This window comes from Salvelinus sp. IW2-2015, linkage group LG36 (assembly GCF_002910315.2).
Source record: "Salvelinus sp. IW2-2015 linkage group LG36, ASM291031v2, whole genome shotgun sequence".
In the NCBI taxonomy this organism is placed as follows: domain Eukaryota; kingdom Metazoa; phylum Chordata; class Actinopteri; order Salmoniformes; family Salmonidae; genus Salvelinus; species Salvelinus sp. IW2-2015.
In genome coordinates, this window is record NC_036875.1 from 7,108,166 (window position 1) to 7,134,371 (window position 26,206).

Consider the following 26,206-nt stretch of genomic DNA (forward strand, 5'->3'; position numbering starts at 1 on the left):
GAAATTAACTGTATGTTGACATAATACTGTAGATTCATGAATATCAGGCTGTCTAATGCATGTTTGAATAAGAATGCAATAGGTTAATTGTGTAGCACTGTAAAACTCAAATTCTGGATTTGATCTCAATCCTGGTAATGTATTAGTTCTAATAAAGTTAGATGGATTTTATTTAGGCACAACCACCTATTGTGTCACGTTTTATTCCCCTGGCAGTGTTGATGCTTTGCTCTCAGYGGCTACTGTGATTGACAGCTGTGAAGCTGACTCTGCCTGTTTCACTCAAGCGCTCCCCGGCGTCAGCCATCTTGCCTGCCCMAGACCGAGTGCGGAAGTAACGTTAGAAACTGTACTTTGTGCAGGTTCAGGTTTCCGCCTGTGGACGGTTTGCAATATCCTCCAACCGACACAGACAGCTATCGATTAACAGAAAACATTTGTGATTACCAGAAGCACACGAGATGGCAGGACGATTACCGGCGTGTGTTGTCGACTGCGGTACAGGGTAAGCTATTCAAACTAGACCGCCTTGCATACAGCGCACCGAGATTTTGGGTGTCACCGACTTGGAGCCCATCGCTGTCAGCAACTGGGTGTGTGTGCTAGCTATAGCTTGCTAATACATTGAATCAATGTAACCTTTGGCCATTTATTGCAAAACTAACATGTTTTGTTAGGCTGTTATTGTACTGCTGTTTAACAGCACTTGACTTAACATACATTTATGCTGTATTCACTAGATGGCTAGCTAAGCGCCTGCTATTTGCTTTCATCATCAGAAAATGTTTTCTTCCTATTGGAAAGGGATTTTCAATACAACATATCCACCCAATCTGTTCTTCATTGCTGGGGATCTAATATATTGCATTTCGGAAATACTTTGAATGGACAGTATAAAGGGACTTCCATGTTTATTATAAAGTTACATTTTGTATCGTTAATGGTATTCATTTCATAAGTAATTTTACAGTGCTTGCTTACTAGTGATGCCCGGCTTTGAGCACGCGCAGAGCGACTTCCTACATTGTCGACTTCCTCATTCAGGGTTTTTAGTCCATATATGGTCGTTTTCGGCAACTGAACATGTTTTTTTTATTAGCATACTTCTCTAATTTCCTAAATTTAGCCGTTCCATTACCATCTCAAATGAAACCATACATTAATAATTTTCTGAATAACAAAGACTGGTTTGTATTCAATAGAAAAGTTCGAGGATTCTCATTTGCGTGACCACAGTTCTACAGCACTTTGTTTTGATTGTGCGTACTTCTGCTTCATGCCCTTCCTTTTTTATAATCTGTAAATATTGTGAATGCCAATATGCTGATTGCACGTCCCAAAATCTATTAAAAGCCAGTTAATTAATAACAGTTGGACCTATGCTAATCCCTCAGTGAACTGTGCAATACACCACATCATTCTAGTTGCCTGCAATAATGTGTTCTTAACTGACTTGCCTAGTTAAATAAAGGTTGTTATAGCAGTTAATCACTTTGGTAAATGTTATTCAGCGACACAATAAGGTGTTTGTGCATTCCGTTACAAGTAATGGGGGGGAACAATCGATACAGTTACGTATCAGGATATTATTTTTGACGATATATCGTTTTGACATTATCGCAAAATTATTTTTGCGCGAGTCAGCTATACCTGCACCAAAACTCCAGTATTTTCCTTTCATATCATGTTCTCCGTGTTCTTTTTAATTAAATTGGGTGCCAATTCGATTTCAGCCCTTTTTATTTACATGACTGATCAAAACGTGTTTTCTCATGGCTCTCTCTTGTCCCTCTGCAACAAACATTTGCAACATCGAATCGCAATAAATTCACAGTATCGAATCGCAATGCATATAGAATCGTGAGAATCGCAATACATATCATATTGGTACCTAAGTATCGTGATAATATATTTGTGTTCCCAGCCCTAATTGTTACTCTTACTTGCTGTCTATTAATGCACAGATTGTAATCTAAGGAGCGATATCTAATGTAGCCATTTGATATAGCCTAGACCTAGATTTACGTTTAATACTATAGTTGCGGTTATTGCCTAACTACAGATGCTACATTGTTTGCAATCCATACAGAGATTTGAATTCTTCACTCTGCATGTTTCCTTGCATACCTCTCCACTTATCTTCCCCGCTCCCTTTGGGCTATTAGTTAGGCTAGTGCATCTGGTCCACACTGGGAAGGGGGGACTGGAAAACTCCAGCTGAGGATGGAGAATGAGGCTAACTCCTTTGTAGAGCAGATGTTTGAAACGGCTATAAAAGCCAAGATGCTAAAGTACCAGGCCAGCAGAAGTCTGGTTGAGTAGGCTACACCACCACACAGCTCATGAGTCACGCTCACGACAGCCAACATATTTGAACTGAACTCTACATCCTCTTACCTCAAGCACAAGTGGGCCGCTATTCTTAGCACTCAACAGTGAAATGAAGCAGCAGAGTTATTGTGCTGCTTATTTTGTTCACTTCTCTATAACAGATTTGTTGGGAGGTCTGTGAAGAGCCACGGTTTTATGTAGGCTACTGTATGTTTTTTTCTTTTGTAGGGGTTAGTTCTTGGTCTAAACAAACGTTTCAAATGCAGGTGTTACAGGCCAGGCTTGCAGCTAAGTGTAGTACCTGGGGCTATGGTGGAGTCGGAATTTGCTTYTCATGCTCAGCAAACAGTTTTGATTTCACACAGTAAGGCCATTATCATTATTCAAACTTGGCCTATACCAGGCCACGATTCACATTGTAGTCTTTCATCAAACACAGTAATAAGGTAGCCTAGCTTACATTTCAGGCCTTGCCTAGGCCTAATGCCCAATCCCAAATCAACCTCTATTCCCTACCCTCCAGTTTAGGCACTTGCAGAGGCCTATTTCTAAGAAGATTGAATGGATGTTGCCTAAGCATTGTCATATTTTGTAGGCTATACTTATCTGATCCTCTCAGTGAGGAGGGGCTTGAGGATCGATTTGGATTTGAGCACTCCTGTGGGTATGTCCACTGCTAGGAGTGTAGTGAAACAGGCTTGTTGAGGCAGGTAGCTGCCCCAGACAAGCTAGGACTGTTCTGCGGAATGAAGCCCCAAGCCTATTTTTCTTGTGTCTTCCACATGCAGCTACTAAAATTTTAATGCTTACCAGCTCTGTTATTCCTCACTCATTGGGTAGGCCCTGTTATATTTACAATACTGTTAAAATAGGACTTACAAGCAACTGGGCCTACTTTCTATAGGCTAACCTACTGCACTGAAACGATGTTATTGAAAAGCATCTCAGACAATGTGTCTTAGGCTACTACCGTAAGGATATATGATTCAACTACGATGAGCTCTCTTGGGCTGAGATTTCTAGGCTACCCATTTACAGTAAACACAAACGTAACTGTTGTATGCAGCTTATCGTTCTGCGATAAGGCTTTAGCCGTGTGTAAGTGAACCTTAATTGCGACACTGCTGGCACTCTGACCAGTTGTAGGATGATGCTATGCTAAGATTTCTACTCAAGTGGTGGATTTGGGGAAATGTATGAATAGCCCCTTAGATTCCAAATGCCCTTTACACTCTTCCTATTGAAGGGTAGGCTATTCAGAGTTGAGCTGCAGTTGTTGGCACTAGACTGATCRYTGGAAGAACAGGGGTTGTATTGATAAAAATCACAGAAGCTAGGCCTAACCAAAATATAGGCTATGCCTGCTAATCAATTTTTTATTATTTTCATCCTTTAACAAATGGTCACCCATACAAAAAAAATGTGATCAAGTGATGTTCAATCTAATGGTGTGCCTTCTCTCTTTCAGATACACTAAGCTGGGGTATGCAGGGAACACAGAGCCACAGTTCATTGTTCCATCATGTGGGTATATGTGTCCAGACGATTCACCTCACATTGAGGATAGGCCTAACTGTTGCCTAGACAAAAGTCATCTTAATAAGCAGAGCCCTAACACGGTTTCAAAGAGTCTAGGTTATGATCTGATATCATTGATGCTGAAAGTGTTTTCAGGCCTGTTTTTCTATTTTAGAGCACTTTGGGGCCATGCTTTGGAAAAACAAGGCTGGATAGTGAACAGTGAGGGCATACTGTAGGTCACGCTTGCACTTGGTGTTTGACTGGATTTGTGTCTTAAGCCCTTTCATCAAACACGACCTTAGTCTAATTGATTCTCTCTGTCTCTCTGTGTGTGTTTCTTTCTCCCTCCATCCGTCGCTCTCGTCCCTACCAGGTATTGCAATCAAAGAGTCGGCCAAGGTTGGATCAAGGACGGTCAAGGGGGTGGACGACCTGGACTTCTTCATCGGAGATGAGGGGATAGACAAGCCCAATTATGCCACAAAGGTACCAAACCCATGACTCAAAAAGTCTACAGGACCACCCAATACAGTATATTAAAACTCACATATACCACAAGCAAACCTGTCCAATGCCAAACATGACAGCCCTGAAGAGCCATTTGTATGTGACCAATACAAAGCACAAACCTACCAATTGAACATGACYAATGGCCTACAAGTTGTCATGTGAACTTGCATACTGTGCATTTCAAAGATACCTATTCCAAGGGAATACGGAAACCAGTATACTGCACCAGAGAGGCATCTGTCAACGGCCAGTCACTCTCATTTCACATGACTATTTGTCACTACGCAATGCACTCAATGTTTGTTAGTGCACATTATGTGCTACTAGGCCATGCAGGCCTACTCATCGTATGGTCTTGTACTTGATGTGTCATTCAACCATGCACTAAAATGTATGTTGGTGTACTTAGTCGCAAAGTCATTTACTAGCCAGGGCCTAGTTTCCCAGAAGCGTATTACGGCTGCTTTCGTAGTTAGAACCTTCGTAGGAGCATCGTTAAATCTCTGAGCTGTTTTCCAAAACCACCGTTACTAACGTAGCACTTGAAAATGCTTGTTATTTACCGACTGCCTCAGACCTCTCGTAGAACAGCTAAGTGCGTCATTATATGCATTTCCCCCCACCTACCGCAGCACTTTATACACAGATGAGATCCACTAAACGTAGAATCAAAATGTTTATTTGTCTCTCTGTGACCACTGGTAGCTTCACAAAGAAGTTAACTGTGAGTACAAAGTTGCCAATGTCTTCGCAATTGTTACGAACAAGAGAGGGATGAAAAGATGTTTCAAATGAAAACRGAGATGACTGCATTAAAAGATAAATATACTACATTATAGGATGCATAGGCCTGTATAATGAATTAATATTCAAATCAATTTCATGTTCATTCAATTGAGTTATCTTTTGCTAATTGTAGGCTACTGTTTAATTTTGCTTCAACACGTGGGCAGTGGTGTGCCAAATCTTGATTTTAGTGCATTTATTGTAGGGTAAGCATTAGAATAACCCACCTCAATATTTGCAGCCAGGGATGATATYTTTTTCGGAGCTGAACCGTCGACAGTATTGTGGAATAATTTGAATGTTAAGGTAAGATTTTAWTGGGGAAAGCTGATCCGAGAACACCGATGTCTTTCGATCCTATCAGTATCGACACATGCCTCAACGACGCACTTACCGAACGTTCTCTCTCCGTGGTGTTTTGGTAAATGCATGTTAGAACTTCGGCCSTTGTAAGCATTGTTAAAACACTCGTAAGCCTAAGTTCCATCGCTATCGGAAAACCGGGCCCTGTATGTTTGCCAGTGTGATTGACCTTTGACCTCTTGCCCACAGTGGCCCATCCGTCACGGCATTGTCGAGGACTGGGACCTGATGGAGAGGTTCATGGAACAGGTGATCTTCAAGTACCTCAGGGCGGAGCCTGAGGACCACTACTTTCTGTTGGTAAGAGGACCATGGTTCAAATGGGACATTTACAGGATAGAAAGACACCATACAGATGGATAGAGGGCACACTTGCCAAAGAGGGTGGGCTCTCTTTACAACCTGATGGGTGAAATGAAAACCAATGGTTCTGCGGAACTGGAGGTCCTGAGTTGTGCACCCCTGGATAAAAAGTGCTGTCATAAATGCCATGACACTCGAGGAAGTAGGACTATATCAGCACTGTGAGCCAAGTGAAATAGAACACCCAGTGAAGGGAACTGAAACGAAACGGTTAAAACAGTGGGCTAAAAACCTTGGGTCTTTCTGGGGCATACATCTATACATCTATTAATAGGGTTGGCTACACTTCCAGGATTACAAGCTAGTTACCTTGGAGGTTTCTTGGACGGTCTGATGTAAGTTGTTACTCTGATTTTAAAAGCGCGTCCCAGGAGAATAAAAATATACATTTTCTTTTATCTTTAAACAACAACAAAAAATTAAGCTGCTGATAAATGAATGTAGGGGGAACACTAAGGCTGTTGTAATACATTGTAACTAAAACCTTTTCTGTAGGTACATAGCATAGACTTTTACGTGTAATTGAGGGTGATGTGGTTGTTAATAAATCTGATGCTGGTTGGATTAGTGTGTCTGTGTTGAAGTCTAACTCCCAGTACTGTGGTGTCCTCTTGCAGACAGAGCCTCCTCTGAACACACCAGAGAACCGAGAGTATACAGCAGAGATCATGTTTGAGTCCTTCAACGTCCCAGGGCTCTACATTGCAGTGCAGGTATGGCCTCATCATCCCTGGGAACACTATTTATATCTATCAGAAACAAACACTTGCACACACACACACAGCCTTTATGCTTTTATGTAAAACACAGACTTCCTAACTGCCACTGCCCCCTGCTGTTTAATYTTGTGTTTAAATAATGTGGTCAATGACATCATGGACACCCTCAGTGTTGTTTTTACTGTTGTTTTACAATGGTGACACATTGACCTTGTGTTTTCTATACCCAAGGCTGTCCTGGCGCTGGCGGCCTCCTGGACATCCAGACAGGTGGGGGAGAGGACACTGACGGGGACGGTCATCGACAGCGGAGACGGAGTCACCCACGTTATCCCTGTGGTGAGTGACAAACACACCTGATCTGAGGAAAAGCCTTCTCACGTCTGACAGAAAAGACTGATCTATTACACACATTCACTCACGTGCACACGCTATACAGTGCACACACTCACAATCGCACACACACATAGTGTTTCTCAAAATGCATACTACCGTGCTCACGGGAGTGTCGGAGTATGAGTCCAAATTGAAGTATGCGAAACGGAGCATGGAGGGCACTTCTCAAATGCGTACTCCGTTTGTACATATTTTGAAGCATGCATAGATGCATTCAACGGAAAGTATGCAAAGAAATATGACGCAACCACGTAAAAAATTATGCAACATTTCTTGAAATCAATTTCGGCCATTATTTGAGTTTAAGCCAGAGAAAATACAAGGAGAGAAATGTTGCCTATTCACATCTCATACGTTGCCTGACAACAATATTTTATCTTGATACGTTAGTAAATAAATGCTGTGTTGATTTTGGCATGTTTACTTGCCTACGTACCATAGATCGCAAGCCCATAATAAGTCAAATGGGCGAGCTACTAGTATTGTTAGCTAGCCAGAGGTTAAATTCTTCATGGCTATCTTGCATAATATTAGTTTTAGGTCATTTTTGCCAGTTAAACTATCTGGTTAGCTACATTATTACAATTCYTATAAAATGCATTCTGAAAGTATTCAGAACCCCTTGACTTTCTTCACATACAAATACAGCCTTATTCTAAAATTCATTTAAGTATTATTTTCCCTCATCAATCTACACACAATACCCCATAATGACAAAGCATAAACAGGTTTTTAGATATCTGGCTGGGCTACTCAGACATTCAGAGACTTGTCCTGAAGCCACTCCTGAGTTGTCTTGGCTGTGTGCTTAGGGTCATTGTCCTGTTGGAAGGGGAATCTTCGCCCCAGTCTGAGGTTCTGAGCGCTCTGAAGCAGGTTTTCATCAAGGATCTCTCTGTACTTTGCTCCGTTCATCTTTCCCTCGATCCTGACTAGTCTCCCAGTCCCTGCTGCTGAAAAASATCCTCACAGCATGATGATGCTGCCACCATGCTTCACCGTAGGGATMGTGCTAGGTTTCCTCTAGACGTGACGCTTGGCATTCAGGCCAAAGAGTTGAATCTTGGTTTCATCAGACCAGAGAATCTTGTTTCTCATGGTCTAACAGTCCTTTAGGTACCTTTTGGCAAACTCCAAGCGGGCTGTCATGTGCCTTTTTACTGAGTAGTGGCTTCCGTCTGGCCGCTCTACCATAAAGGCCAGCTTGGTGGAGTGCTGCAGAGATGGTTGTCCTTCTGGAAGTTTCTCCCATCTCCGCAGAGGAACTCTGGAGCTCTGTCAGTGACCATCGGGTTCTTGGTCACATCCCTGACCAAGGCCTTTGTCTTTGCTCTGACATGCACTCCAACCAAGTTGTAGAAACATCTCAAGGATGATCAACGGAAACAGGATGCACTTGAGCTCAATTTCGAGTCTCATAGCAAAGGGTCTGAATACTTATGTAAATAAGGTATTTCTGTTTTTTATTTTTAATATTTTTATTTCTAAAAACCTGTTTTCGCGTTGTCATTAGCCAGCAGCATACCACCCTTCATACCACTGTTGGCTTGCTTCTGAAGCTAAGCAGGGTCGGTCCTGGTCAGTCCCTGGATGGGAGACCAGATGCTGCTGGAAGTCTGTCTCTTATACACATCTAGATGTGTATAAGAGACAGGTTAACCCCGGTGTCCTGGCTAAATTCCCAATCTGGCCCTCAAACCATCATGGTCACCTAATAATCCCCAGTTTATAATTGGCTCATTCATCCCCCTCCTCTCCCCTGTAACTATTCCCCAGGTCGTTGCTGCAAATGAGAACGTGTTCTCAGTCAACTTACCTGGTAAAATAACGGTAAAAAAAAAAAAAAAAAAAAATTATAGGGTATTGTGTATAGATTGAGGATTATTTCAAATGTAATCAATATTTGAGTAAGGCTGTAACGTAACAAAATGTGGAAAATACTTTCCGAATGCACTGCATCTAGCTGATAATTATCAAGTAAAACACTTGCTTTGTGTATATCTTGGAAGAAGGCTCAGTGAATGGGGAGATGAAGCGTGAGGTAATGCAGTAGGGGGAGTGTGTGCTTCTCAAATGTATTGTTTTATGCATTCTCTATACGCATCCTCACAAGAACGTACTCAAGAGATCGTGGTCGAGAGAATGCACTCTGAGCATGAGTGTGGAGTCGCGGTAGTATGTATATTGAGAAACACCCAGAGAGTATAGGGAATTATTTTTAAACAGAGAGACAAATGTACAACCTGAACTTGTCCAATAGGAACACGTTACATTGCTAAATGTTTTTCTACTGCGTGTCATACTGAACACAAACATGGTCCCAGCGAAAGGCTCCCTCAGCCAGACACCTGATCCTGCATGTGTCCTCCTTTGCCTGTTTCCTTCCCCGTTACTAAAGAAATCTATACTGAACAAAAATATAAACGCAACATGCAACAATTTCCATCATTTTTACTGAGTTACAGTTCATATAAGGAAATTAGTAAATGTAAATAAAATCATTAGGAGCTAATCTATGGATTTCACATGACTGGGGAGGGGCACAGTCATGGGTGGGCCTTGGAGGGCATAGGCCCACCCACTGGGGAGCCAGGCCCAGCCACTGAGGAGCCAGGCCCAGCCAATCAGAATTCGTTTTTTCCCAACAAATGGTCTTTATTACAGACAGAAATACTCCTCAGTTTCATCAGCTGTCTGGGTGGCTGGTCTCGGGCAATCCTGCAGGATAAGAAGCCGCATGTGGAGGTCCTGGGCTGGCGTTGTTACAAGTGGTCTGTGTTTTTGAGGCTGGTTGGACGTACTGCCAAATTCTCTAAAACGACATTGGAGGCGGCTTATGGTAAAGAATTGAACATTCAATTCTCTGGCAACATCTCTGGTGGATATTCCTGCAGTTAGCATGCCAATTGCACACTACCTCAACTTGAGACATCTCTGGCATTATTCTGTGACAAAACTGCACATTTTAGTGCCCATTTTATTGTCCCTAGCACAATGTGCACGCACCTGTGTTATGATCATGCCGTTTAATCAGCTTCTTGATATGCCACACCTGTCAGATGGATGGATTGTCTTGGCAAAGGAGAAATTACAGGGATGTAAACAKATTTGTGCACTAAATGTGAGAGAAATAAGCTTTGTGCGTATGGAACATTTCTGTGATCTTTTATTCCAGCTCATGAAACATGGGACCAACACTTTACATGTTGTGTTCATTTTTGTTCAGTATWAAAAAGACTGGATGGGTAAAAGCCAGGGAAAGATTACTATCATGCGCATGTTTTCTCTTGTCCATTTCTTTTCAATCAGTGCAGATGAAGGKAACTATCAAAGTAGGCCACTATGCTTTTGACACACAGCCTTAGATACAGGAGGAATTGCCTGGCAAGTAAACGTATTGCAAGAACACACGTTGTGTGGTCAGTGGAGATCAAGTCAGCGTTTTGTAGGATGTACAAGCCACTGCTTAACATACAGAAAGTCAGGCCAACATAATTCAGGGTGTGAACATGTAAAGCTGCTATGATAGAAGAATATGCCTATTCAATGTTGCTGAAAGAATAGTCAGTTATATATTCACTGATCCCTTTTTCTAACTACTGAGCCAAATTGAGCCAAACTGTACTGGGCTGGCTTGACTACACATCCACCATAGTTGCTGGAAAGGACAATGTGAAAAGAAAATATCCAGGCCAGCACAGTGCGGTTTAGTTCGGCAACAATAGTGTAAATCTGTCATGAGCGTTATTTAAACACGTGCATCTACTTGGAACTATTTATTCTTATATGCTGTGATGTCACCTCACCCTAGACATTGTGACCTCTGAACCACCTTTCTTTTTGTGTTGCTGTAGGCTGAGGGCTACGTCATCGGCAGCTGTATAAAGCACATCCCCATCGCGGGCCGTGACATCACCTACTTCACCCAGCAGCTTCTGAGGGAGCGGGAGGTGGGCATCCCCCCAGAGCAGTCCCTGGAAACGGCCAAGGCAGTCAAGGTAGGTCACGGTGAACTACGTTTCCCGTCAACCACTACTCCACTCACCAACCACTGTGGTTCATAGTACAGTCAAGGAGTCAATCCCAGACCAAATTCTCAACTGTATCCCTGGTTCTCTGAGGCAAGATTTTCCAGAATGTTYATTTTAAATTGAAGCTATCCTGTGTTGCCTAAGGGCATTTTCACACAGGAATAACGCACTCTGTTGCGGTTCCCTAAGCCATTTTGTGAGAATTAAACAAAATATCTCGTGCTTTCACAAGAACTGTTTTGGGATGCGATTTACAAGGTGAATTCTACATTGCAGTAGCATACTAGCTTGGCTTGATAACAACAGTCAGACAGTTCCTCACAACTCGCGCTACTGCATCATAAATAACACTTGTCACTCTGGTCCTGGGTCCTGGACCGACCACTTTGGCAGAAGTCCCACTGTTTTGTCTTTCTCCAACAACTAGTCTACCGCTCTCATTATTGTCCAGCACTTTCATTCAATGAAGGTATGCGCCCCAACCGCATTCCTCTACCACCACTCACCCAGTTCAGATTTTGTCACTGTTTGCAGTGGAAGATGACTGAGTATTTCAACATTGCTAACACAACTCAGATTTTTTAAATGAAATATAAATGAAGAAATAAATGAACCAAGATGTCTACAATTGGAAATGTATAATTCTGACCGTGTCTGTAGTTTGACTATAACACTAGGTGGCGCAATTGTTCTACCGGTAAGTTTAATACCTCCTGCTAAGAACATCACCTGATGTTCAGTCTTCTCTTTTGTAAGGTAGTTTGAAACGTGGGACACGGATGCAGTTCTGTTTTTGATTGTTTAAGTTTACACTTCAAGATGGACGACTTGACTCCCCAGGTGGTTCAAAGGGTGTGACTCCCCAGGTGGTTCAAAGGGTGTGTGGTGTTCCCATTAACCCCAAGCTTGTAATTGCTCCTTGTTTTCACCAGAATCAATTGGGATTCACTACCCTTGATCCAAAGGAGTACATTTTTATTGAAAAGCTCATCTAAATCCTTTCTGGGCGTACTGTTGAAGGTCATTGTTGTTCAACCCGAGACAAACAAACACTCTTTTCATCCTACAGACTTGATCACTGACTGCAATTGGTAGCTTGATTTGTGTGCAATGTTCTTGCACTTAAAAAAAAGCTGTCCAATCAGTTGCATTTGTCTCTATTGTTTAAGTGGAGTCCTGTGTTGTTGGAAACTCTTAAGAAAATAATTTAGAATGTAATTAGGGCCAAAATCATGGTCTAAGCAGGTACTAGTGTTGAGCAATTAATGGTTTTGGTTCGATTACATTTAAAAAAAACATTAAATGCACTGCATTATGTGGGTTGAATGCTGTAACACAGAATACAGCAATACACCATGATGGTAGTGACTTCATTACTGCTTATCACAAGTAATCATTATTTTAGTAGTTCTTCAAAGAAAATAAGACATACTTTTATGACTGCTGAATACCAGCTATCAATCACTTAGATCAGGTATTTTCAGGCGACGCTTTCTATCCCTCTCGATTGCCCTAAACTAACGTAGCACGTGTAAAAGAAACGCAGACCGGACAAGTAGGTGCACAATTGATTATGGTCATTGTAAGTAAATTACCACGTTTTCTGCACTAACAATGTAGAATATTGGCCTGTTGGAAACTACAACTCTCTACTACATCACCCAGTTCGGGCTTGATCTGATTTATCTCTAGAGATACTGTGGAATGAATTACTTCCTGAATTGTATTGCTCACCAAGATCAAAGACCTATAATCATGTATACTAAAACAAAACAAATAGAAATAAATGACTATTGAACTTTAAAAAAAAGTTTCAGTCCAGCTCTGTAAGTACTGTGGACCACACTGACCCTACAGAATGTAACAGACAGAATGTAACCAGTTACACTGTACTTCAGCATCCACTCACGCTTTGTCCTCCACACCTTGCTCCCGAATGGCGCAGCGGTCTAAGGCACTGCATCTCAGTGCAAGAGGCGTCACTATAGTCTCTAGTTTGTATCCAGGCTGTATCACATCCAGCCAGGATTGGGAGTCCCATAAGGCGGCGCACAATTGGCCCAGCGTCAACCGGGTTTTTGCCGGGGTAGGCCGTCATTGTAAATAAGAACTTGTTCTCAACTGACTTGCCTAGGTTAAATAAAAAATACATGTATTTTCCCACCAGGAGCGTTTCAGCTATGTGTGTCCTGACCTAGTGAAAGAGTTCAACAAGTACGACACGGATGGCTCCAAGTGGATCAAGCAGTACACTGGAATTAACAACATCAGCAAGAAGGAGTTCACTGTCGACGTGGGCTACGAGCGCTTCCTTGGCCCTGAGATCTTCTTCCACCCAGAGGTAAGCAGTTATCGCTGTGCTGTTAAACTGCTTCATAGCAAGAGGTTAGCGCTATGCTTATTAGACTAGTATACCATGAGTGGGAAATGTTCTCTTCAGTGTCATCGGGCATTAGCATAATGTTAACTCTGACCCCCAGGTCCTAGGTTACAGTAGCTAAACATTTGTGGTAAGGACCATCTTAAGTAGAGTAATCCTACATCAGGGATCATCAGCTACATTCAGCCGCGGGTCGATTTCTTCTTGAACAGATGTTATGCGGCCAGAACATATTTATAAATAATTTGTAGACTGCAAATTGACCGCAAGAAGCCCAAACGGATATAATATTTGACCAAAAAAATCATAATTTAAAACCTGGCTTACATTTGTATACGATCACATGTACTCTTACCTGCAAAAAAAGTAAATGAGGGATACAGGGTGTGGTTCCTGAGTTAATTAAGCAGTTCACATCCCATCATGCTTAGGGTCATGTTTAAAAATGTTGGGTAGGCCATTATTTTAGCTACCATGGCTATGTTCCCATAGGATGACAATGCKCCCACATCCACAGCGCACTAATGATCACTGAATGGTTTGATGAGCATGAAAACAATGTAAACCATATGTCATGACCGTCTCAGTCACCAGATCTCAACCCAATTGCTCACTTATGGAAGATTCTGGAGCGGCGCCTGAGACGGCGTTTTCCACCATCAACAAAACACCAAATAGTAGAATTTCCTGTCGAAGAATTGTCTCATCCCTCCATTAGAGTTCCAGACACTTGTAGAATCTATGCCAAGGTGCATTGAAGCTGTTGTCGCTTGCCCTTTTTAAGACACTTWAGGMGTTTTCTTTATTTGGCAGTTACCTGTATCTCTTATGTGTGGGAGTACTTTGGAACAGATTTCCAAAATGTAAATCACTTGGAGCTGATTTGCTGGTGTTTTTAGTTTTATATTCAACAATAAACATTTTTAAATATATATATTTTTCCCTGAAAATGTGGGGTGGGCAGTTGGGGACCCCTGTCCTACAATGTCCTATAATCACAAATGACAGGCAGAAGAGGAGTTGTTCAGGGCTGCAGAGGCCGGCGTGAATGATGGAGATATTCTTTAAGATATGTTTCTGTGAACGGGGATGTGTATAGAATTATAAATTCTTTCTCTCACACTTTTCTTCTCCCTTCACTCTTCCTTAAAATCCCCCAGTTTGCCAATCCTGACTTCACCCAGCCCATCTCCGAAGTTGTGGACGAGGTTATCCAGAACTGCCCCATCGATGTCAGACGTCCTCTTTACAAGGTAATCCTATCCCTGGAACTACATAGATCTTGGTTAAAACCACATCCCCATTAATATCCAATAAGCATTTTGGGTTTGACTTGAACAGACTTATCAGCTCTCTGGTCCGCAACTCCTTTCAAAATCAAAATGTTCTGTGTGTGCGTGTGAACGAGTTGAACCCCCTTTTATTTGACACAATATCTGACACGTCCCACTGTGTTCCTCTCCAGAACATTGTCCTGTCAGGCGGCTCCACCATGTTCAGGGACTTTGGGCGGCGCCTGCAGAGGGACCTGAAGAGGTCTGTGGACGCCAGGCTGAAGATGAGTGAGGAGCTGAGTGGGGGCAAGCTCACGGTGAGAGCAGTACCTAGTTATGGTAACCTTACTAGAGCTGTTCCTGTTTCCTTACAGAAGTGGTCCCGTCAAGCTCTGAATCCCTGCTGTTATTAGTCAGAGCTTGTAACCAGCTACTGTTTTGCCTGAGAAATGTATCATCCAGGGATTTTTCAGCCATTGAAATCCTTGGGCTGACCACCTAAGTGTTTTTTTGGGATGCCTAATTCCAAGCATTTTTTTATGTTATTAATTAAAGGACCAGTGCAGTCAACTTGTGTTTTATATCACACTGAGGTTGGAATAATACTGTGAAAATGCTCTTTTAATGTAAGAGCTTTTTGAAAAGACTTAGTTAATAGACCAATAAGAAAGAGTTCCAAACCTCTGCCAGTAACGGCTAGTTTCCCCCGCCCCAGCACTGCTCTATGCTAACAAACAATTTGTCTCTTTTTGACTATTTTAATTGGAAACAGAGTAAGGTAATTCATTGTTACCCAGAAATGATTTCATATAGAGATAAAAAACTGCTGCATTGGACCTTATGCTTTCAGTGTAAACTTAAACGGTACAGTGCATTTGGAAAGTTTTCAGACCCCTTCCCCTTTTCCACATTTTGTTACATTACAGCCTCATTCTAAAATGGATTAAATACAAACATTCCTCATCAATCTACACACAATACCCCATAATGACAAAGCGAAAACAGTCTTTTCAAAATGTTTGAAAATATAATAAAAATGTAAAAAATTAAGTATTCAGACTCTTTGCTATGAGACTCAAAATTGAGCTCAGGTGCATCCTGTTTCCATTGATCATCCTTGAGATGTTTCTACAATTGGAGTTGAAACATTGGAGTCTACCTGGGGTACATTTGGGGATACATTTAATTGATTGGACATGATTTGGAAAGGCATAAGGTCTCACAGTTGACAGTGCATGTCAGAGCAAAAACCAAGCCATGAGGTCGAAGGAAATGTCCATAGAGCTCCGAGACACAATTGTGTCAAGGCACAGATCTGGGGAAGGGTACCAAAAAATATCTGCATTGAAGAGCCCCAAGAACACAGTGGCCTCTATCATTCTTAAATGGAAGAAGTTTGGAACCACCAAGACTCTTCCTAGAGCTGGCCTTCTGGCCAAGCTCGGGGGAGAAGGGCCTTGGTCAGGGAGGTGACCAAGAACCGGATAGAGCTCCAGAGTTCCTCTGCGGAGATGGGAGAACCTTCCAGAAGTACAACAATCTCTGCAGCACTGCACCAATCAGGTCTTTATGGTAGAATGGCCAGATGGAAGCCACTACTCAGTAAAAGGCACGTGACAGCCCGCTTGGAGTTTGCCAAACGGCACCTAAAGGACTCTCAGATGATGAGAAATAAGAATATCTGGTCTGATGAAATCAAGATTCAACTCTTTGGCCTGAATGCCAAGCCTCACGTCTAGAGGGAACATGGCACCATCCCTACGGTGAAGCATGGTGGTGGCAGCATCATGCTGTGGGTATGTTTTTCAGCGGCAGGGACTGGGAGACGATTCAGGATTGAGGGAAAGATGAACGGAGTAAAGTAGAGAGATCCTTAATGAAAACCTGCTCAGCGCTCAGAACTTTAGACTGGTTGCAAAGGTTCACCTTCCAACAGGACAACACAAAGCCAAGACAATGCAGGAGCGACACTCCCCATCCAACATGATATAGCCTGAGAGGATCTGCAGAGAAGAATGGGAGAACCTCCCCAAATACAGGTGTGCACTCCCCATCCAACCTGACGGAGCCTGAGAGGATCTGCAGAGAAGATCTGCTGAGAAGAATGTGAGAAACTCCCCAAATACAGGTGTGCCAAGCTTGTAGCGTCATACCCAAGAAGACTCAAGGCTGTAATAGCTGCCAAAGGTGCTTCAATAAAGGGTCTGAATACTTAAGTAAATGTGATATTTCAGTTTATTTGCAATATATTTGCAAACATTTCTTAAAACCTGTTTTTGCTTTGTCATTATGGGAATATTGTGTGTAGATTGAGGGGAAAAAACTAACAATTTAATCATTTTTAGAACAAGGCTGTAACGTAACAATGTGGAAAAAGTGAAGGGGTCTGAATACTTTCCGAATGCACTGTATGTAAAAGAGATAATGGACCTATTTAAAAAAAAAATATATATATATATATATAATGAGAACTAACAATCATCAAAATAAAAGCTATACAGTCACAGGGGAATTGAAAATTCAAAAACAATCTATTTAGCAATATTGATTTTTTTGTAATTTTGTAATCATTTTGTAATTTTTGAGCAAAAGAACACACCATTAGCCATGGCAATTGCAGGAAATTAGCTTTGAAACTGGCAAAATTTGTAGAATTGCATTAAATTGGCTTTACACCGCCAAAATGGGGGCCTCTAAAATTCAGCCGCGCCGACCGTGCCCATTGCCACTCCTATTTGATCCAAAAAAACCTAACATCTATTTATTTCTGGCTTTTGCTTTTGCCTTCTCAGCCCAAACCAATTGATGTGCAAGTCATCACCCATCATATGCAGAGATATGCAGTGTGGTTCGGAGGATCCATGTTAGCCTCAACTGTAAGTATTGCTATTCTGTGGGGGGGAAACGGTATTATAAGTGGAATTGTAGAAATTCTGTCGTGTTCTTTGGAACAAAATTCATATGATAAGGAAACATTTAACTTGTCACATAGTAAAACAGTTTTAATGATTTTAAATGTAATTCAGAAAATTATTTTATGTGCCATCTGCATAACTTGCCTTCCTAGAATGTAGTCCAAGATGATGCGATAAAAGGTTACTGTTAGCACTTTAGCTGAATATCAGTGATTTGCATGGTCAGCATGATTACTGCCATTTTGTGTTTACTCTAAGGGCATACTATCTTCCAGTTTCCTTGTAACCCGATTTGAAATGCCAAAGTAATTGTGTATAATTCCAATGTCAAAGGGAATCATCCATAATGTAATCAGGGGCATCCATTGATAATGTTCATTGTGATTGTTGCGAGTTTACAACATTGCATTAGTCATGATGAGTCAACTGAATAACACCTTTTTACAACAGGAACTCTGGTACTGTAGGATGTGACTAAAGTGGGTTGTGTCATCACTGACATTTTACAGCACAGCATTAAATGCTTTTAGTCTTCGATTAATAAGGACATATACTGTAGATATATATCTTTTTTTACCGAATGTCCTTTGCTTTGTATGGTAAAGACAGGCATCTTAAACATGTCTTTTAAGATAAAAAAAGAAAATGAAAAACCCTAACCCACACTCTTTGACTCATTTGTTTTTAACGTTTTCGTTTTTTTATGCCAAATGTCAACACATTGCTTTCTCTTTTCTAGCCTGAGTTCTACCAGGTATGCCACACCAAAAAGGACTATGAGGAGATCGGGCCCAGCATCTGTCGTCACAACCCCGTGTTTGGAGTCATGTCTTAACTGTGGCCCTCCAATATCTAATGGTTAGACGGGGTGGGTTGGGTTGGGAGGGTAGGGGGTGGTCATGGGAGGGGAATGCCGCGGATCAGGGTTGGTGCGTTTGTGATTTGTAATTGCTCGTTCATTGAACAGAACGAGAGGCGATACAGAATTTTTTTTTAAGGAAAAAAGAGACCAGACCAAACACAGTCTGGCTGGAAAATGTATTGGAAATGTTTATTTTTTTTGTTGTTTAATTTTCCAAAATTAGGGAAATATGGTTTCTAAACCAAAACTATAAAAGATCATTTCCGGATCTGTCGAGCAACATGCTGAAAGCGTGATGGTGGTGGGGGATTTGATGGTGACGATGATAACATTGATGATGATAATAAAACCAGAAGTCATAAAACATTATTTATGTTTGTAGGACTTGAGTCCAGGGAATATCTGGCAACTCAAGCTATTGTTGATCATGGCAAGGTTATAGAACATATTAATGTCTCCTTTACATTTTGTTCTTCTGCTTCAAATGCACTTCACTTTATGTACCACAGCAAGAGCTTGTTTATATTTCATACAAAGGTTTTTTATATGTAAAACTTGGGATATCCAGGGGAGAAAAATGTAAATGCATACCAGTATCAGCAAGTGACCATTTTAACCCACAATGCAGCTTTGATACACAGTATTTTTTTAAGTTAGAAAACTTTCTCGCCCTCATTATTCTACCCATGTCTGTCCTTGCTATTTCCCTTTTAATTCTACATTAACACGCCTCTGCTTTTATTTTAGATCATTCCAGATTCCCTCTTCTATATTGCAGTGAAAGAAAGAAAGAAAAGAGAACTCTATTCATAAAATAATTATGATGAAATTGAAAGAGAATGACTGTAGGACCAGTATTGTTAGCCTTTTTTTTAATTATTAATGAAATGCCAAATTATCAAAAAAGGTGGGATTTGTGTATTTAATGCCTTACAACATTCCAATAAAGGCTCAAATTTGTTTCTCAGTGCTTGACTGGACTATTGTTTTTACAGCAACAGACAGAACAGACACAACAAACACAATCAACACCACGCAATGCCATATAAAGAGCTCCAGCCCACGATAAAATAAAACTATGACACATTTTTGACTGGGTTCTTGTTTGCTTTGTCTCTAATTGTCCAGTGCTTTGATAATTCACTGGACAATTATTTCTCAGACATCTTAAATAAGAACATCTAGCCTATACAGTTGAAGTCGGGAGTTTACATACACTTAGGTTGGAGTAACTAAAACTCGTTTTTCAACCACTCCACAAATTTCTTGTTAACAAACTAGTTTTGGCATGGCAGTTAGGACATCTACTTTGTGCATGACACAAGTCATTTTTCCAACATTCCTTTACAGACAGATTATTTCACTTATCACTGTATCACAATTCCAGTGGGTCAGAAGTTTACATACACTAAAGTTGACTCTGCCTTTAAACAGCTTGGAAAATTCCAGAAAATCATGTCATGGCTTTATAAGCTTCTAATAGGCTAATTGACATCATTTGAGGCAATTGGAGGTTTTTCTGTAGATGTATTTCAAGGCCTACCTTCAAACTCAGGCCTACCTTCAAACTTTGCTTGACATGGGAAAATCAAAGGAAATTAGCCAAGACCTCAGAAGAAAATTGTTGACCACAAGTCTGGATCATCCTTCGGAGCAATTTCCAAACGCCTGAAGGTACCACATTCAGCTGTACAAACACCATGGGACCACGCAGCTGTCATACCGCTCAGGAAGGAGACTCGTTCTGTCTTCTAGAGATGAATGTACTTCGGTGCGAAAAGTGCAAATCAATCCCAGAACAACAGCAAAGAACCTTGTGAAGATGCTGGAGGAATTAGGTACAAAAGTATCTATATCCACAGTAAAACGAGTCCTTTATCGACCTAACCTGAAAGGCCGCTCAGCAAGGAAGAAACCACTGCTCTAAAACAGCAATCAAAAAGGTAGACTACGGTTTGCAACTGCACATGGGGACAAATATTGTACTTTTTAGAGAATTGTCCTCTGGTCTGATGAAACAAAAATAGAACTGTTTGGCCATACTGCCCATCGTTATGTTTGGAGGAAAAACGGGGAGGCTTGCAAGCCGAAGAACACCATCCCAACCATGAACGGGGGTGGCAGCATCATGTTGTGGGGGTGCTTTGCTGCAGGAGGGACTGGTGCACTTCACAAAATAGATGGCATCATGAGGAAGTAAAATGATGTGGATATATTGAAGCAACATCTCAAGACATCAGTCAYGAAGTTAAAGCTTGGTTGCAAATGGGTCTTCCAAATGGACTTCCAAAATACTTCCAAAGTTGTGGCAAAATGGCTTAAGGAGAGTAGGGGTGTTAACCCCGGTGTCCTGGCTAAATTCCCAATCTGGCCCTTAACCATCACGGTCACCTAATAATCCCCAGTTTACAATTGGCTCATTCATCCCCCTCCTCTCCCCTGTAACTATTCCCCAGGTCGTTGCTGCAAATGAGAACGTGTTCTCAGTCAACTTACCTGGTAAAATAACGGTAAAAAAAAAAAAAGACAACAAAGTCAAGGTATTGGAGTGGCCATCACAAAGCCCTGACCTCAATCCTATAGAAAATGTTTGGGCAGAACTGAAAAAGCGTGTGCAAGCAAGGAGGCCTACAAACCTGACTCAGTTACACCATCTCTGTCAGGAGGAATGGGCCAAAATTCACCCAACTTATTGTGGGAAGCTTGTGGAAGGCTACCTGAAACGTTTGACCCAAGTTAAAGAATGGAAAGGCAATGCTACCAAATACTAATTGAGTGTATGTAAACTTCTGACCCACTGGGAATGTGATGAAAGAAATGAAAGCTGAAATAAATAATTGTCTCTACTATTATTCTGATATTTCACATTCTTAAAATAAAGTGGCGAGCCTAACTGACCTAAAACAGGGAATTTTTACTAGGATTAAATGTCAGGAATTGTGAAAAACTGAGTTTAAATGTATTTGGCTTAGGTGTATGTAAACTTACGACTTCAACTGTATCTTAAAATTATATAGTGGATGGCAATCATACATGAGGCCATGTATTATGACATTTCTATCATGGCTGTGATGTGGACATAGCCACGAGGCAAAGCCACTGTGTCCCAGATCTTATTTTAATATTGCAACAATGTTGCAAGGGTCAGAGATGATGTCGAGATACTTTTTACGGTGGAGATCAAGTTTATAAATTGCATGGCTGGACAGTGGATCTCTAAAAGTAGTAGTGTGTTGCTAGGGATTGACGTAAAATAAGACACTTTTTACAAGTGTACTGGCCATGTGTATGTTGTCTAGTATATCATGGGCAGGAAAGGCTCTAACAATGGGAATTCCAAATCACCCTTTGTATAATTCATTATTAAGTATGGGATGTGACTGACATGCAAAACAGTCTTCACACCTTGTAGTTTTACCCATAAGTCCATATTTTAATTGGAGTTACGGATACCCATTCCCCCCTCCAGAAACTTTTTCAAACATGCGTTCAGAGACCGCAAAACAGGAGAATGGGACGAGTCATAGGTCTCCATCAGGAAGTGATACCCCATCAGAAAGTGATGTCAAACAGACAACAGGTGATGATGCCAGCATTAGCCACATAGGGATTGTTTCCCAATAATTTCGGATGGAGCCAATGCTTTTTCAACGGGAGTCATCCGTTGCCAGACAACAGTGATGATTGTCTGACAAACCCCCGCACAAATAATATTTTTACGAATGCAACATGCTGCGAACTTGTCCCGAAAAAAGTAGAAATTAGTTGTACTTTTGACAAACAATGATGTACAACGATGTAGAGGCAATCATCTCCATTGTCGTTCATCCAGCAACAGCTGACTCCCATTTAAAAAGCATTGGCTCCATCCGCAATACTCAGACACAAAGTCCCAGTGTGTAAATGGCCTTACTGACTGCTGGAAGAAACCTTTTTCCTACCTCTGGGCTATTTCTGTCCTCCTGGAGAATCGAAGCCACCAGAAACTATGAGTGACTGTGAGTACATGGTCACATAGTCCTCAAGACAATTTGGGACCAGACCACTTACACACGAGTGGGATGGAGGGGGTTGAGACCGCAGAGGCCTTTTAGTGATGTCTACTCAAACAGAGTACTAGTGCCTGATTAGTCACTTGGGTGAGGTAGTTAGTCTTGGTCTCAACTTATTTAGCTATTGTCAAAGGGGGAGCACAATTTGGTGCACCACTTGGTGTTTGTAGATTTTGCCCTAATGTAAGATACCTTCGACACAAGGAAATTAGACCACAATTCAAAATAGAAAGTCAATATCAGCTCTCATGCATTAGTTATTTTTGTTGTTGTAATTTTTACCCCCTTTTTGTGATATTGTCTCATCGCTGCAACTCCCCAACGGGCTTGGAAGAGGCAAATGTCGAGTCATGCGTCCTCCGAAACATGACCCGCCAAGCCGTGCTTCTTAACACCCGCTTGCTTAACCCGGAAGCCAGCTACACCAATGTGTCAGAGGAAACACTGTTTAACTGATGACCGAAGTCAGCCTGCAGGCGCCCGGCCCGCCACAAGGAGTCGCTAGAGCGCGATGAGCCGAGTAAAGCCCCTCCGGCCAAACCCTCCACTAACCCAATTGTGCACCGCCCTATGGGACTCCCGGTCACGGCCCGGTTGTGGGATCGAACCCCAGGCTGTAGTGATGCCGCAACACTGCGATACAGTGCCTTGGGAGGCCTCATGGATAAGTTATTTAAAAAAAAATCTGCACTATTTTGAGTTTGCACCTGTTCTTCTCCAATGGAAATGGTTGGAAAGGAAATCCTTGCTGTTCAAGAGACCTATAACTGGTTGTAGTTATGCCGAAGAAAATATGGAGGGAAGGCAGAATTTTGGTAGCACTTTACATTACGGTTTGGAATAAGAATGTTATGTAAAGTGTTACCAGAATTTCCTTAGCTATCTTGCTCCAAATCTAGCTCACCAACCATACAAGTCTGGAAGCCTGGCAGGGGAGGGTAAATCTACCTCAATAGGCAGGGTTTCATGATATTCCTGGGTTTTGCCATTTGTGTAATGGCCCCAATTACACCTGTGAATGGCTCGTAAGTGCTTCAGTTTTGCTTTGTCGGTAGCTAGGTTGTCGTTGGCCAATTAATTGAGAAAACCCCCCTGGGCATTCAGATTCCCCCAACACTGTAGCAGGACAAATAGAGAGTGCGCTGAGAAACGATAGCCTCATTTATATGGAAAATCGTTTTTTTCTTTGAGCACAGGTAATCGGTTCATGCTTGAAAAAAGGAACCTACCCAAAACAAACAATAAATACAGCACTAGAAGATGCCGATGGAGAGCTGCATTCAAACTGCCTTATTCCACCAACAGAAAATCTATTTCAGGGACCGGCACTTAAATGAGCAATTTTCGCATGGTATTGTTTGGGCAAACTGGGACAAAACAAGGCTCTGACTTATACATTTACTGTGACAGAAGGAACAGATTTGTTTTGTTGACATTGCAGGAATTGTGTGTGGGGTAAGAAATTAAAAAGTCTTATATCGGAAATAACTAAATGTTTTGTGCTGGTTTTTACTTTAATGGGACTTATATCTAGGATTCATTTGAACCAACTTGATGTATGTGATTGATTGTATACATTGTATGCCTAAAAGTAAGTACAAACCATGTTGATGTTCCATGGAATCTAGTTTCAGGCTTGGTAGTTTACTCCTGCAAAATTATCCATAATGTTTTAAGTGTTTTTAAATGTGCATTGTATTTAATAACCATTTCTTTGATAGCTTGTCAAGTATAGAACACAGAAATCTAGTTTTTGGTTTGGATTCAATTACCAGCCTAGCTAGATCTTCATCTCAAAAGATACAGATATGGCAGCAACCTTCTTTCATTATCCGGAAGGATTCCTCAGACGTTTTTCACAGATTAAAACAACCCTGTGTAAGCAGCTCAAGAAAAGCCTTGTTCAATAGGGGATCCTACGGGGAAAAAATGCAGATGACAAGTCGGTACGAGACTATTAAACAAACTAAAGTCTATTACGTGCACTCCCAATGAGTGCAGCACAACATGAACACATGAGAAGGATGATAAAGGACAATTGCCACTTCTGCAGGCTGCACATCAGGCAACCCCCAAAGTCATTAAACTGTGTCTTTTAAATTATCCGTAAACAAGGGCTTACTGCTGATTGATATCATCACTGATAGAGGTCTAGACTTTTTCTGACTCACTGAGACTTGGTATCAGTCCAATGAGTACATATCCCACAACCAATGCACTCCATCTGGCTACAGTTACCTGGACTGTCCTTGCACATCCATGCGGGGTGGCGGATTGGCTGTAATCTACAGGACTGACTGTATTGCGACATCTACTCCAGTACCAGCTGTCTCATCTTTGAATGCATTGTTTTCACGATCACTGGCTCCGCATCAGTACTGCGCTGATTAATCTATCTGAGATTAACTAACTATCTGAGCTACTAACACTCCTGAGCCCCTGAACATCTACCTCCCAGCATAACATCTATGATTTATCCTTTTCAGATAAATCTTTCTCCCCCTGATTTGCTTTGGGATCTGTGTTATTGAAGAATAACATCAACTGCTAACACTTGGTGCCGTGACCTGGATGAATTGGTCTGAACAACAACAAGAACAATTTATCAGCTGTGTGTTGATCCAGAGGAAAGAGAGAAGGCTGCGCGCAACCCACTCGGAGTCGACTCTTAATCTCCTGATTAACGGCAGAATTGCTGGGTGAGTCTAGACCAATATCATTTTTAAAGAACCAAATCAGGTTAATTAAAATAGTGCATGCAATGAGTGATATGTATCTGTGATGTATAAGGGTTCAAGCCCTTTGTTCTATTACAGAGTTTAGTCCTTTGTTTGCCGGTTAGGGGTTTGAGTCTTCTATTAAAAGGTTTGAATCTTTTCTCTATTATAGGGGTTCGAGTCTGCTATTAAAAGGTTTGAGGCCTCTGTTTTTGTGACACCTTCTTGTTGCATATAAGTGAGTTGCTAGTTGAGTAACAATTTTTACACGTGTGGGAAATGTAAACCTTGTGAGCTGCATTCAACAAGCTTTGAAGTGAACATAAGTTTTATGGGTAACCAGGCTTTACAGAGACAATGTGTTCTATACGAGGTTTGAGTCCTCAAAAGGGATTATATAAATTCACTGTCTAGTGATATAAAGAACCATTTCAAAGTAGAGGAGGAGACGGGTGAAAAAGTCAGACGTGACCCCCACCTGTTGCCTCTCTGTTCCCAATCTATCCTCACACTGAGTTGTGCAAGGCAGATCAGGTTTCAAGCATCTAGTCAGCACTGCCTGACTTTGAGTCAACAGATTCTGGCAGCAGTGACGGACAATGTCTTAGGCCAACCAGAACACAGGCTCTAAAAGCAAGTAAAGATAAACCTCTAGTGACAGTAATCACACATAAATCAGCATCTCCAAAACAGTTGGATGAATGGTCAAAAAGCATCCACGAGACGTGGTTATCATAGTTGTGCAGGTTCCGAGTGAAACCAACAACATTATTCGTTCAGCAAAAGAGAAACCTGGTGTATGTCATTATTGCGGGATTTCTGGTCACTGGCAATGAGAATGTTGGAAAAGAAAACGTGATTTTATGAGAAGTGGCCAGGAGAAGCAGGGTCTGTCTAAGGGAAAATGGAATCAAGACGACAGCCCCAATGACCCAAAGCTGATGCAGAAATTGAAGAAGCTCTCTCCGGCTCATCAGCAGAGTTTG

General features: G+C 41.6%; 1 protein-coding gene across 1 annotated transcript; it reads left to right on the forward strand.

Annotated features, from left to right (window-relative positions):
• The first annotated feature begins 324 nt into the window (after nucleotides 1-324).
• On the forward strand, nucleotides 325-19,418 carry LOC111959571 (actin-related protein 3). The gene is made up of 13 exons (XM_023981219.2): nucleotides 325-505; nucleotides 3,800-3,855; nucleotides 4,226-4,338; nucleotides 5,701-5,811; nucleotides 6,492-6,587; nucleotides 6,825-6,932; nucleotides 10,844-10,987; nucleotides 13,188-13,361; nucleotides 14,561-14,653; nucleotides 14,866-14,991; nucleotides 17,467-17,550; nucleotides 18,329-18,447; nucleotides 19,199-19,418. The coding sequence occupies exons 1-12, from the start codon at nucleotides 462-464 to the stop codon at nucleotides 18,422-18,424; spliced, it is 1,245 nt and encodes a 414-aa protein (XP_023836987.1). The 5' UTR covers nucleotides 325-461; the 3' UTR covers nucleotides 18,425-18,447; nucleotides 19,199-19,418.
• The last annotated feature ends 6,788 nt before the right edge of the window (nucleotides 19,419-26,206 follow it).